The sequence below is a fragment of the Notolepis coatsorum genome (assembly GCF_963971535.1).
Source record: "Notolepis coatsorum genome assembly, chromosome: 20".
Classification (NCBI taxonomy): domain Eukaryota; kingdom Metazoa; phylum Chordata; class Actinopteri; order Aulopiformes; family Paralepididae; genus Notolepis; species Notolepis coatsorum.
The window spans coordinates 31105090-31120945 of NC_140184.1; the positions used below are offsets into that span (position 1 = coordinate 31105090).

General features: G+C 42.7%; 1 protein-coding gene across 2 annotated transcripts in view; it reads left to right on the plus strand.

The window, feature by feature from the left end:
• The window catches only part of map2k5 (mitogen-activated protein kinase kinase 5), a 242248-nt gene that overhangs the window by 189485 nt on the left and 36907 nt on the right, over nucleotides 1-15856 (plus strand). For both annotated transcript variants that reach the window (XM_084337552.1, XM_084337553.1), the window contains 2 exons: nucleotides 1722-1783; nucleotides 9010-9055. In XM_084337552.1, coding sequence (XP_084193678.1) covers nucleotides 1722-1783; nucleotides 9010-9055 — 108 coding nt within the window. The remainder of the gene's footprint in view (nucleotides 1-1721; nucleotides 1784-9009; nucleotides 9056-15856) is intronic.

Below are 15856 nucleotides of genomic sequence, written 5' to 3' on the forward strand. Positions count from 1 at the left end.
GTACATGTAGCTTACTGTATAGAGTGTGAACATGTAGCTTACTGTATAGAGTGTGAACATGTAGCTTACTGTATAGAGTGTGAACATGTAGCTTACTGTATACAGTGTGAACATGTAGCTTACTGTATACAGTGTGAAGCCCTAGAAACAATATGAAAAAATATGAGCTGCCAAGGACAAGTTAAAGAGTTTTTGCATCAATCCAAAGAAAACCCACTGATCACACTTTCAACCTTTTTTCACAGGCTTACTTTTCAATACAGACTGTATTATTCAAGGACAATAAAAAATGTATTATGCCGCAAAACAGTTTTCGACTGAACCAAATTTGTTTTTTAAACAATTTGTTTATTGAGTAGTTTCAGCCTGAGTTATTTCATGTTTAACTGCAGTGAGCCAAGCCATTCACTCCCCAGCCCTTCCCTTCAACCCTGAAGGTTATGTTGCTCGTCCTCATTGTGCTCCTCCAACAATAGGTTCATTTGCACTTGAGATGACACTGTGTCCTGTTCTGTGTCTAAAACTGCCTCACCAAGGTCGGTTTTTCCCAGCAAGTACATTTCAACCGGAATAAAACTTAAGTAGATAGGAAGACGAGGAAGATGGTTGAATGACTATATTGAATATTTTTACAAAATATCTTTGGTGATAGACATTAAATTGCAATGTAAAACTCGTTGGCAACTACTACACCCCATTGTGAATTACCCCATGAGTAATGCACTCCATGAAAGCAATAGGATTATGGGACTCCTATCTTGAATATACCCCATGAGTAATGAACCCCATGAAGGCAACGGAATAGGATGGGGGACATCCTATCTCGACACTGGTGGTGGTGATAGTAACTGAAGAGTTCCTCCTCTCTCTGAGACTAGACACTGATGAGAAGACACTGAAGACTTCCTCCTCCTTCTGATACTAGACACTGATGAGAAGACACTGAAGAGTTCCTCCTCTCTGAGACTAGACACTGATGAGAAGACACTGAAGACTTCCTCCTCCCTCTGATACTAGACACTGATGAGAAGACACTGAAGAGTTCCTCCTCTCTGAGACTAGACACTGATGAGAAGACACTGAAGACTTCCTCCTCCCTCTGATACTAGACACTGATGAGAAGACACTGAAGAGTTCCTCCTCTGTGAGACTAGACACTGATGATAGAGAAGACACTGAAGACTTCCTCCTCTCTCTGAGACTAGACACTGATGATAGAGAAGACAATGAAGAGTTCCTCCTCTCTCTGAGACTAGACACTGATGATAGAGAAGACACTGAAGAGTTCCTCCTCTCTCTGATACTAGACACTGATGAGAAGACACTGAAGAGTTACTCTTCCCTCTGATACTAGACACTGAAGAGTTCCACATCCCACTGAGACTAGACACTGAAGAGTTTCTACTTGAGCCTGACTTATGAAGCTTCCTCTGTGGAGATTGTTTCCCTTAGATTAAGGAGAACACTGACTGATTCGGATTGGTTTGCCGAGATGAGGGATATTGGGGCCGACTCTTATCGGATAGAGAATGCAAAGAATGAATGAGCCGCTGTGCAGTGCAAATAGTCTTCCTGGTTGGTTAAAAAATAAAATGTGTCATGTCATCTCTGTAATGGTATGAAATAATGGACTTAGTATATTGTATTTGTGCTTTATTTGGTTTTTAAATGCTTGTGTTTGAGAGTTTCCTCTGTCTGATCTGTCCATTTCCTCTCTTCAGGATCCTCCTATTCTCCCAGTCGGCCAATTCAGTGAGAAGTTTGTTCACTTCATTACACAGTGGTGAGTATCCTTTAACCCTCCATTAAAATACAATACTGTATACATGATATCTGTTGAAACACTTATCCAAACAGGTAAAACAACTAGAAACACAGATCCAAATAGGATAAAAAAAATATGAATGTAAAATGCTTTTGATATTTATATGTACAAAATATTAGGAAATTCCTGTGCTTTCCATGAAACAGTGACCGTGTAGAACCTGCAGTTATGTGATTAGCATTACAGTATGTGGTGCTGAGGGCTGGTTATTTCTGTAACCCTTTTGGAAATGGCCATGCCCATGGCATTCTCCTCCCATCAAATGTAAGCTACCCCTCTTTGCCAGTGAGCTACACTAGCATGACATGGCTGGTACCTTTTGAATTCCTCAAGATCTCTAGTTTCACATAATACCAGTATGCTCACCCTAGCTTAACAAATGAGCCCGCTAGAGCACTTTAAAGATAACTAATCAACTGGCAGTATATCTGTAACATACACACCAATATCTCATTGTCCCCAAATCAATAACTGTTTCATGAACAAATGTGCAATATTTTTTTTTACCCAAGTGTCATGTTAATGTACTAATGTTTGCTTAAACAATTGTGATTAAGTGATTATGTCAAATAAATAGATGCTGTCACTCAGGGCAAGAAGATATATTTGTCCAACGTAGTTTTACATTCAGAAATAAAATTCCAGCAGTTGATACCAAGTGCATCACATCAGCTGCCTGCTAATGTTAGCCAGATCAGCTGTTGCAAACAGATGCAAATAGTTAGGTGGATACTGTACATTGTAATGTTGTGACAGTGCATCATTACTGTCAAGGTGGTGTGATGTCAGTAATCTTTGATTACTAGCTTAGCTACTAAGTACTGAAGCTGCTCCATAGACAGTGAATTGAGAAGGGGTTGGGATGACACAGAGAGCACTCTGAACTGAGAACACCATTTAGAATAAATGTACTAGTTGAGCCTAGTCTTATTTTGTATTGTCAACATAGCCTACGAAAATATAATGTGCGTGTGTGCATGAATAATTGGATTATCTTGTGCAGTAGGACACAGACAATGTTTACCCTGCCTTTGTCCTGGATTGGTTAGCCCCTTGTAAGCTACATTATGACACCAACATGCCCTATGTGTGCACACAATTCTTCATGCTACTGGTCCTTCACCTGTACTAACAACACTCCGGGATAGCTTCCTCAAACTGTCTCTTAACACATTGACCGCCAGCACCAGGGGGCGCTGATACCCCATTCATCGCCAGGTCTTTATTCAATGGATATAGTTTTAGACTGACATTTGTGAGTGCTTAAAATATATCTTATATTATATCTATGGGTCTAATAACGCCGTCGGGTCTCAGTGAGTTGCTTCTAATCAACATGCCGAGACAGATTGTTTTTTCATCGGTACATTTCCGTTTGATACTGTTTTGAATAGAGTGTGGTTTGGGTGTTTTTCAGTAATTCCAAGAAAAAGGTGAGAAAAAGGCGTTCTACTGTAATCCAGTCATCACGTTGACATTTTTCGGCTGATTATCTAATCATCCTGAAATCAATGCTAGATTATCATTAGTATGTCTCCTCGTCCATACATGAAATGACCGTCGTAGCGGGGCGCTCGCCCCACCGCAGCCAACGTAAACAGCCATACACGGTCCACACATATAGCTGTGATCGCGGTAGAAATAAATGTCAGATCAGCTATCAAATTTATATATAATCTTCTTACCTTGTATCTGATGTAATGCAAAAGAGATAATCCAAATATCTGATAGCAATTCCAAATAATGCTTGTGGAGGTCCGCACCACACTACCGACCGTTTCACAATGACGGGCGGGCGGAGTTACTGCTCGATGCCACCGTTGTATAGAACTGGTTCACCCGAGTATTTAAACCCTGCCCGCCCGGCTCAGATCGCCTCCTAAAACACACCAACCCATTTTCAATTAGATGCAATAGCTCCGCCTGGCAGTAGAGGGCGGTGTTCACCGTCTGCCAGCTCAGACAGGCTCTGAAGAGGATACCAGAGGCCGCAGCTATGAATTATGAATAGATATAGCGAATAAATGAAATAACGATCCCAAAAACGAGTTAACTAGTTTCTGGCGCTCAACGCATGGTGGCCAATAACAAGTTAACTTGTTTATGGCGCAGAATGTGTTAACACCTCCAAGACTAAGGCTATGTGATTCTGTGGGAAGGTCATTGTTTAGAAGTACATCTGGCTAGACGGCACGCTAATCCTTTTCTCACCACGTCTCTAAGTTGCAGTCTAATAAGCTGATGGCCAAACTCACACTCCTTTATAGAAATTGTTTCACTTCCACCTCTTCTGCCAAACTCCCCCTCTTACAAATGACCATTCTCCCCATCTTCAATTACAGTGACATAATATACAGGTCTGCATGCAAACGTCCACTATCCGGTTTGCCACAACTGTGCCCCCTTCAAAACACAGTGCTGCACTCTTTACTCTTCAGTCAACTGGCCCTCCCTTCACACCCGTCGTAACATTCCCTGGTTTACTCTCATTTACAAGACTCTTCTCTGCCTATCAGCCCCCCTACCTGTATTACCTGCTGCACCCAATGTCTGTCGCACATAGCACTCGCTCCTCACTCTGTCTTGCATCACTGTCTGGATTCACTGTGGCCTGAGACTGGAATGCTCTGCAAAAAGCCTTAAAGCCCAACCTCCAGGTTAAACCCTACTGATCAATTATGGGTAGTTTACATCATTGGTATATAATTTAATTATTTATTTTTTTCCATTTGACACCGGAAATGCCACTCTGAAAGAGTTAAAAAGGTCCATGCACGAATAACATGCACGCGCGAATCAAAAAAGCTTATCAAACGCCGACGTCACAACAGGACAACAAGTGCATATTAATGAGCCGAATCTAAAAGCTTATCAGACGCTAGCACCTAGCACGGCCGTGACGTCACTTCAGGAAACGTATGCCTTATGTCCGTCCGGGTCATAGTACTAGATCAATGGTGGCTCACTCGGTGCATCACAGTTAGCCTATATTTCCGCCGTCCCTGCTACAGTCGGGACTACTACACTCACTGACGTTAGCCTATAGCCCGCCGTCCCTGCGGGTGGTTCTCTCCTCTTTGTGTGCCCCCGTCCCCGCGGAGGAGCTTGTGGACTCGACAACAGCGGCGGCCGCAGGGCGCCGGAGCCCGCAGCGCTAGTTAGCTCATAGCTATCGTGTAACACTAGCCTTTACGGGCTCGAGCACCCTACGGCTGCCGTCGCGTCCATGGGCCCCCTGGCAGGGCACCCGTGGGGACGGGGTGTACAGAGAGGAGAGAACCATTTTGGGTCGGCCGTTCATGCCGGCCAGCGAGCCGGATGTCGGGATATGTTGTTAGCACAATAGCTACCAAGCTAAGCTATGTTATCTACTAACGTTATAAACACAATATGTGTACAACGACACAATGATTTACATTATTACAAATATGGTAACGTGGTTGTGGCTTTTACAAATAGTGGTTAGCTTTAGAGATGGATGGATGGCTATAATCACGGAGCAATAGTGAGGTGAAACAGATACATTTTCATTCGGCTAGTAGTAGCAAGGCTCTCTGCCTGCCACTAGCTGTGTGACTCTCAGCGCCCCCTGGTGCCCTGCACCTGTTGTGACGATCATTTCGATTACACACGCACGTTATGAACCATTGATTAAAATATGCACGTGCGTGGTGATTGTGTTGGGCAGACAAAATGTTTGATAAAAACGCTAAAACTGGGTCAATTTCAATACTTTTTTCCCCTTCTTCATGAAAGCCACTGTTGGCCTAGTCCACATTGTTTATTGAACAAAAATACAACGTGGAGGTTGACCTTTAAACTGGATAAATGTATTGCCATTTCTGCCTTCAGACATTCTAACTGATTCCTGCAGCAGTTTTTCTGCCATTTAATATACCCATAATATTGTTATGGGTCTCGTTTGTTGACTGTTGTTTGCTTGCCCGTTTTCCTGTGCCTATGTTTAGTTATTATTATTATTATTATTATTATTATTATTATTATTATTATTATTATTATTATTATTATTATTATTATTATTATTATTATAGATGTATTTTGTGTTTTTAACATGTTTCTATCTTCTAGCCCACCTCCCCTTCCCTTAACCTCATAAGCCCGGAGCCTATTTTCTGAAAATCCGCCTAAGAATACATACCTAAGTAAATGGAATATTGCTCCACTTCTACAAGGGCTATTTGCATATTCTTGGTATCTAGGGACATCTATGGACCTCAGTGAATGTATTCCCAGTAGGGCTGGGCGATATGGAAAAAAATCATATCGCGATAACGATATGATAATTTTATTTTATTTCTCGATATCGATAATTATCGAATTGTTATAAGTATATAAAAAAAAAAAAAAAAAAACATTTTTTTTTTTTTTTTTTTTAACAACATTATGTATGTTTATTTTGCAGCAATTCTTTGTCATTGCCGCCATCTTTAGTGTTACATCCCCTCACACTCCAGTTCTCAGGCTCCAGAGGAGTTGAACAGTTCTGGCTCTGCTAGTTTATTTTCGATCTTTTGGTGCTTTTTTGGTGGACAAACCACCGCACATGTGCACTGTGACTCGTGACTGGAGTCTAGTTCTGCTAGCACACATAGCCTACTGTGTACAGACGGTTTCAAAATGTATTTTAAATTAGAAAGCAAACAAAATAAATGGACAAGAGAAAAAGAAATCTGAATTTGGTCAGTATTGTCATTTGGACAAGCAAAGCCATTACTTTAAGTTGCAGGCAAGAAAGACAAGTCTGTCCACTGTCTCTGGTTTTAAAACTGCCCTGTTGCAGGTAAAAAAATAAATAAAAAAAAATAAAAAACGATTTTTCGATTTTTTTTTATTTCGATATTCGATATCGATTATTAAAATATATCGCGATATTTATCGTTATCGTTATATCGCCCAGCCCTAATTCCCAGTGTCAGAAATATTGTGTCTATTACTAGGCTTGCTTAAATTGTGATGACTAGACTAGACTAGACTAGAAGACTTAGACTAGAAGTCTTTATTTGTCATGCAGTTTTTAACACACGCGCGAGATGGGCGACCCACAGGAACACACACACACATGCACTGAGTCGCTGATGAAATGTCTCTCTGCACTTTTCCCATCCCGTTGTCCTTCCCCCCATGGGCAGCCGGGAGCAGATAGGGCGTCAACGTGAGCCGCGCCCCGGGGACCAATCCAAGTGCTCCTGTCCGTCTTCGTCAAGGACGCCATAGCGTTAGCGATTTGTTGTGCATGTTTTTCCATTGGGTTTATCTTATCGGGGGGAAAACCTTGCGAGCACGGGGAGAACATGCAAACTCCACACAGAAAGGCCTGGGAGATACCCCACCTGGGTACCTGGCATCATGGAAACCTGGTCCCCAAGCGCGAATCGAACCCTGGACCTTCTTGCTGTGAGGCGACAGTGTTAACCACTACACCACCGTGCCGCCCATGGTGAATAACACCATGCTAATAATGACCAAACATGATCGCGTGCAGTACCTTCTTGAGATCATGTGTACAAAAAATCTAAGGAAATGAATAAAGGGAAGATGATTAAACAGAAGGTTCTGTAGATACAGTACTGAATTCTCCCATCCGGACCAATGCAATTTGAAATATTATTATAGAATATAGAATAGCAGGCTTATAAATTACCTTATTATAGCCAATTCGCAAATTTACACATATATTATATTTCAAATGCCCGAGTTAAATTTGGATTTAGTATCACCAGGCGTGCATAAGAACAGATAATGAAATCTACTGTAATCTACTGTACTTTTTTATTTTCACTACAGTACAACCGTTTTGAAACTAATTTCAGATCTAATTGTTGCTGCATGCTAACAATAGGGAAGAGAAACTAACTGCGTTTCAATATTTGTCAAAAACTTTACGTTTTGTGGTAGAATTATCCAGAATAATAAGAGTTATTGAAATAATTCATACAGAACTCTGAACCTTGAACCCCATAGAACGTTACAGGAAGTGTAGTTTTGAAGAAAAATAACTACAATTCCCATGATTCAAGGTTTTACAAGATGGTCGCCTCTCACGGAATATACAGACATTTCGAAGAGGAAAATCTATCTAATACACACTTTAACCTATTCCTAAACTAACGTATTGATGATAATATACATTCTAAATGCTGTTGTGACATGGTTATGATGTTTATACTTGAATATGTTTGAAATAAAAATCGCTACTGTTGTAGAACACTCTAGAGATATTGATTTATGACACGATGTAATTTCGGGACCGGTACCGGGCCCGTCGGGTGGAAGAGGTAAGTGGCTCTTGCCGCTTGCCAGTGTAAATTAGTTCTTAATGACTTGCCTGGTGAAATAAAGGCGAAATCACATGAAATCAATAAAACACACGTGTGTGTGAGTGCACGTGTGTGAATGCTGCGAGTGCTTTACCGGTGGACTTAGCCAGCTGTTGTTTACCTCGCGTCCCTGCCTTATTTACTCAAGCAGGGCAGCTCTCTCTCTCAGGACAGGGAGAGATATGGGGGCCCGGCCAGGCCTTGGCACGCGACTGGCATTAGCATCTCCCAGGCTATTCTTAGAGGGTCGTGGCCCCGCCCGCTGTGATACATCACCCAATAACGCGGCTAGTTTCAGACGGGCCCCAGCACTAATCCCTCAAAGTCCCTATGTAGGTCGCTCTAAAGGATAGTGTGCACATACACACACACACACAACACAGAGAATGCACATATTGGTGGGTGCGCATGCACACTATGGAGGATGCATTCATCCAAACAAGTGGACATAGAGCACATTCAGTGTAGACATGCACATGCACACACAGATTAATAACCTCATTTGGTTGATTCTAGGGGCTGCTGGTTCATTGTATTACTCTCGTGTGAAACTGTTGCACTGTGTAGTCCTGTGGTTTTTGAGTTGATGTTCATCATTGGTCAAGGTTTCTCTTGCATAACTTCCTCTGTGTGGAGGAGGCATCCTAAAGCCACCCTACTGAATACCTTATTACAGATGGAAATCCTTAACCTTTATTTTACCAGGTAGTCACTTGAGATCAATTATCTCTTTTTCGAGCAAGACCTGAAATGATGCCATTGAAGTTCACAAACACACTTGTGTGTTTGACAGCACAGTTTGTTAGTTGCTGGATAAACACTGTATTGTATCTCTTTTCTTTTCAGTATGAGGCGGCTCCCCAAAGAAAGACCTGCCCCCAATAAGCTCATGGTGAGTTACCCTGTGGTCTCTGGTATGGACTTCCACAATGAATCTTGTATAGGGGGATCATATTCATAAATAAATAAGCATAATACCCTTAATAATATGTGATTGTATTTGTTCCTAATGTTTGAGGTTTTTCAGGTCATGGTCCTTCAAAGCTAGCTTTGTGTCATACCAACAACAGTAATGAACATGTTACTACTAATGAAAGATTTGACATTAAGGTCAGACAAAATCCTTGAGGTCAATTAACACCCACTCTACCTCTCTCTTTCATTCCATTCTCAGTCAGTCTGAATGAACCCATCCTCGGCTGCTGTCCATTCTGTCCACACCCATCATAACACAAACAAATCCCATCATAACACAAACATATCCCATCATAACACAAACATATCCCATCATAACACAAACATATCCCATCATAACACAAACATCCCATCATAACACAAACATATCCCATCATAACACAAACATATCCCATCATAACACAAACATATCCCATCATAACACAAACATCCCATCATAACACAAACATATCCCATCATAACACAAACATATCCCATCATAACACAAACATATCCCATCATAACACAAACATCCCATCATAACACAAACATATCCCATCATAACACAAACATATCCCATCATAACACAAACATATCCCATCATAACACAAACATATCCCATCATAACACAAACATATCCCATCATAACACAAACATTTCCCATCATAACACAAACATATCCCATCATAACACAAACATATCCCATCATAACACAAACATATCCCATCATAACACAAACATAGCCCATCCAACAACTCCAAAACGACGGAATTCAATCCAAAACCACCCTGTATCTTACCAAGACTTGAACCCTAAAGTTCAAGAGTTCCTCTTCCCCAGTATGTTTTCCTGACAAACTAGCCACACAACTAAATGGTTTAGTCTGGTTAAATCCATTGATTTGATGGTTTTCTCTGATCTGGCATTAACACACAAGGGCCACGGCAGTTTGCCCCTGCTGCCTTTTAAGAGCTCTGACAGGCTGTTCCAGCACCACAGACAGCGACAGTTAGGTCCGTGGAGAGAATGTGTGTGTGTGTGTGTGTGTGTGTGTGTGTGTGTGTGTGTGTGTGTGTGTGTGTGTGTGTGTGTGTGTGTGTGTGTGTGTGTGTGTGTGTGTGTGTGTGTGTGTGTGTGTGTGTGTGTGTGTGTGTGTGTGTGTGTGTGTGTGTGTGTGTGTGTGTGTGTGTGTGTGTGTGTGTGTGTGTGTGTGTGTGTGTGTGCGCGCGTGCTAGGGTGGGGGAGGAATGGAGGGTGTAAATGCAGCAATGCTAACAGAGAGTGCATGTTCTCAGTCTCACACTAGTAAGGAGGGGCTATATGCGCGTGTGTGTGCTTGCACTTGTGCATGTGTAGATTTATAGAGAAGTGAGCTGGACACTTAGCCTTGCTCTTCTTTCATCACTCTTATCTTCTTCACCCTGTTTTCAGACACGTCCCACCCCAGTATGTTTTTGAAGGAAATGCATAAGATCATCTGAATTCACAGTGTTGTTCTCCAGCAGTCTATTCTCTCTCCCTTCTTTTCTTTCACTTTCCTCTGCATATCTCATATAATCTCATATCATCCTCTTTATCTTCCTCACTCTCATATAATCTCCTATCATCCTCCTTCTCTTCCTCACTCTCATATAATTTCATATCATCCTTCTCTTCCTCACTCATATAATCTATCATCCTCCTTCTCTTCCTCACTCATATAATCTCATATCATTCTCCTCTTCCTCACTCTCATATAATCTATCATTCTCCTCTTCCTCACTCTCATATAATCTCCTATCATTCTCCTTCTCTTCCCCACTCTCATATAATCTCCTATCATCCTCCTCTTCCTCACTCATATAATCTCCTATCATTCTCCTTCTCTTCCCCACTCTCATATAATCTATCATCCTCCTTCTCTTCCTCACTCTCATATAATCTCCTATCATCCTCCTCTTCCTCACTCATATAATCTCATATCATTCTCCTCTTCCTCACTCATAATCTCCTATCATTCCCCTCTTCCTCACTCATATAATCTCATATCATCCTCCTTCTATTCCTCACTCGTATAATCTCATATCATCCTCCTTCTCTTCCTCACTCTTGTCCCCCTCTCTGCTCTTCTTTGTTGTCTTCCTTTTCATTGTCTAGGACTTTTTCACAGCCAATCATATCCATTGAAAATGCTATTGCCCAAAACCTCCCCAAGAAACAAACCTGGCAACCAATGGGCGGGTGTTAAAGATGAGCTATTTAGATATATATATTTTTTTATTCTATTTATTTTTTGTCTTTCTGTATTTTTCACCCATCCCAATTTAGTAGTTATGCCAATTCCCTTCCTGGTTGTTGCAGGCATTTCCCCACTCTCGCCCTGGGAAGGGTGTAGAACTGATACATGTGGAGTCGCCAGCCGCTTCTTTTCACCTGACAGCGAGGAGTTTCACTGTGGCAACATAACGCGTGCGGAGGTTCACGCTATTTCCCCCAGATCCCCTCCCTGCTGAACAGGCGCCCCGACCGATCAGTAGGAGTCGCAGTTTACAATGACCAGGACGCGTGTAGTCTTTTACCAACAAACTTGCAGTTCCGCGTTCGGGTTCTGCGATCTGATTGGCCACTGACGTACGCTCTCTCTACGCCCAAACAGCGCGTTACGCTAGTTCTGCCTCTATCCTCTAACAGCCTGCAGCCTGCAATAACTTATTGTTTTCATCTCTCTATATTAACGTGATTCCATCAACACAACATAAATGTTCAAAACACGACAAGACAGTTTGCATCACTTCCCACGGTTCTCGGCACTTATTCTACCGGTAGTGCGGTAGTTGTTGCCACTGTATTGGGTCTTTGGGTGAATACTTCATTGGCGGGGAAGAAGAACACTGATAGCGGTGTGTGGACCGTCCTGCAAGCCCCAGGCCACCGTCCCGCGAGCCCCAGGCCACCGCCCCGCGAGCCCCAGACCACCGTCCCGCGAGCCCCAGACCACCGTCCCCCGAGCCCCAGATCACCGTCCCGCGAGCCCCAGGCCACCGTCCCGCGAGACTTGTTTCCCGTGCGCCTAAAATTCTACCTGGTCTCGTCCCGTGGGGCTCGCGGGACGGGGGCCTGGGGCTCGCGGGACGGTGGTCTGGGGCTCGCGGGACGGTGGCCTGGGGCTTGCAGGACGGTCCACACACCGCTATCAGTGTTCTTCTTCCCCGCCAATGAAGTATTCACCCAAAGACCCAATACCGTGGCAACATCTACCGCACTACCGGTAGAATAAGTGCCGAGAACCGTGGGAAGTGATGCAAACTGTCTTGTCGTGTTTTGAACATTTATGTTGTGTTGATGGAATCACATTAATATAGAGAGATGAAAACAATATGTTATTTCGATTGATATGAATTGGATAATAGCAGGCTGTTAGAGGTTAGAGGCAGAACTAGCGTAACGTGCTGTTTGGGCGTAGAGAGAGTGTACGTCAGTGGCCAATCCGATCGAAGAACCCGAACGCGGAACTGCAAGTTTGTTGGTAAAAGACTACACGTGACCAGGACACATACCCCACGGCTTCCCACCCGCTAACACTGCCAATTGTGTTAGTAGGGACGGCTGACCAAACCGGAGGTACCGCTGACAGATTCTATCCCAAGTCTCTGCGGTGGTTGGCAAGTGCTTAGTCCACTGCACTACCCAGCCGCCCTCTATTTAGATATTTCTGGTGTAATATTCTGGTGCAATGTCGGAGATAAACACCTGCTTATCAACGGTCTGAATACGAACATCTTCTCCCACTTAGTATTAGGTCTGAGGACGTTTTTACACTTTTCCACACGGCACTGCAGACTACAACCATGGGCTACAACTCGCAAGTTGTGGTCACTCATGGACGTTTTGTAAGTGGGCATATAATGTATGTGCTCTAGTAGTTGTGATGAATCCTGCCTATCTCTGCATCTCTCAAAATTATCCCTGTTCCACTTGCAAAATAAATATGAACAACGCTCACAGTCTAAATGCCTCACATCAGATCCCTCAAGTACCCCAAGTCCTCCTTCCAGCTGAAGAATATCTCCAGACTCTGACCCTCACTCCCAGATGCAGTTGCTCAAACCCTCATGTATGCTTTTGTCACTTCCCGCCTAGACTACTGTAATGGAGTCGTCTTTGAGTTATCATCCAAATTCCTGGATAGGCTCCCGTGTGCCAGGGTTTTCACACAAACTAGACCCTGGCAGCACATCACACTCATCCTTATCCACCTACATTGGCTCCCAGTTTAAGTTTAAGTTAATTTGGATCCTCATTAGCTGTTACAAATGGCAACAGCTACTCTTCCTGGGGTCCACACAAAACAATAAATACAAACAAACATCATAATTAAAGATAAAACCAACAATAAACATACGAAACAATATACATAACATAATCAAACATAATTCCCCCCCACACCCATCCAACCCAACCCACCTCATTACATTAGCATTATACCAAAATATTACAAAATGACTAGTAAAATAATAAAATGTTATATTTCAAGCATTGTGCCTGTACCCAAAAGTAACCTCTTTACTTGCTTTTTAAAGCGTTCTTTGCTTGTTGCTTGAGTAATTATATATGGCAACCTATTCCACTGTGAGATGGCCCTATACATAGCAGTTATTTTCATTGCATTTGATCTCGGTAGAGGAATTGAAACATGACCCCTGGTAACTTGTCTTGTCCTGTGCTCTGTCTTGTGAAAAAGTTATTCTTGAGTACAGGTAGCTTGGTTGTTTAGACACAGTTATATTCCTGAATAGTGTTAGTAGGCTGCGTGTCGATCTGTCCTCTACTTTCAACCACGCAAGATCGCTATGCATTTGGTCTACACCTGTTCTCGTAGAACACCCGAGTGCAAGACGAGCTGCTCTATTCTGCACAATCTGAAGTTTGTTGAGATCTTTTTTTGCTGCACTTGACCAGATTGCTGGGTAGTAGTCCAGTGCTTAGTCCACTGCACTACCCAGCCGCCCTCTATTTAGATATTTCTGGTGTAATATTCTGGTGCAATGTCGGAGATAAACACCTGCTTATCAACGGTCTGAATACGAACATCTTCTCCCACTTAGTATTAGGTCTGAGGACGTTTTTACACTTTTCCCCACGGCACTGCAGACTACAACCATGGGCTACAACTCGCAAGTTGTGGTCACTCATGGACGTTTTGTAAGTGGGCATATAATGTATGTGCTCTAGTAGTTGTGATGAATCCTGCCTATCTCTGCATCTCTCAAAATGCCCTCAAAGGGCATTATCCCTGTTCCACTTGCAAAATAAATATGAACAACGCTCACAGTCTAAATGCCTCACATCAGATCCCTCAAGTACCCCAAGTCCTCCTTCCAGCTGAAGAATATCTCCAGACTCTGACCCTCACTCCCAGATGCAGTTGCTCAAACCCTCATGTATGCTTTTGTCACTTCCCGCCTAGACTACTGTAATGGAGTCGTCTTTGAGTTATCATCCAAATTCCTGGATAGGCTCCCGTGTGCCAGGGTTTTCACACAAACTAGACCCTGGCAGCACATCACACTCATCCTTATCCACCTACATTGGCTCCCAGTTTAAGTTTAAGTTAATTTGGATCCTCATTAGCTGTTACAAATGGCAACAGCTACTCTTCCTGGGGTCCACACAAAACAATAAATACAAACAAACATCATAATTAAAAATAAAACCAACAATAAACATACGAAACAATATACATAACATAATCAAACATAATTCCCCCCCCACACCCATCCAACCCAACCCACCTCATTACATTAGCATTATACCAAAATATTACAAAATGACTAGTAAAATAATAAAATGTTATATTTCAAGCATTGTGCCTGTACCCAAAAGTAACCTCTTTACTTGCTTTTTAAAGCGTTCTTTGCTTGTTGCTTGAGTAATTATATATGGCAACCTATTCCACTGTGAGATGGCCCTATACATAGCAGTTATTTTCATTGCATTTGATCTCGGTAGAGGAATTGAAACATGACCCCTGGTAACTTGTCTTGTCCTGTGCTCTGTCTTGTGAAAAAGTTATTCTTGAGTACAGGTAGCTTGGTTGTTTAGACACAGTTATATTCCTGAATAGTGTTAGTAGGCTGCGTGTCGATCTGTCCTCTACTTTCAACCACGCAAGATCGCTATGCATTTGGTCTACACCTGTTCTCGTAGAACACCTGAGTGCAAGACGAGCTGCTCTATTCTGCACAATCTGAAGTTTGTTGAGATCTTTTTTTGCTGCACTTGACCAGATTGCTGGGTAGTAGTCCAGTGCTTAGTCCACTGCACTACCCAGCCGCCCTCTATTTAGATATTTCTGGTGTAATATTCTGGTGCAATGTCGGAGATAAACACCTGCTTATCAACGGTCTGAATACGAACATCTTCTCCCACTTAGTATTAGGTCTGAGGACGTTTTTACACTTTTCCCCACGGCACTGCAGACTACAACCATGGGCTACAACTCGCAAGTTGTGGTCACTCATGGACGTTTTGTAAGTGGGCATATAATGTATGTGCTCTAGTAGTTGTGATTAATCCTGCCTATCTCTGCATCTCTCAAAATGCCCTCAAAGGGCATTATCCCTGTTCCACTTGCAAAATAAATATGAACAACGCTCACAGTCTAAATGCCTCACATCAGATCCCTCAAGTACCCCAAGTCCTCCTTCCAGCTGAAGAATATCTCCAGACTCTGACCCTCACTCCCAGATGCAGTTGCTCA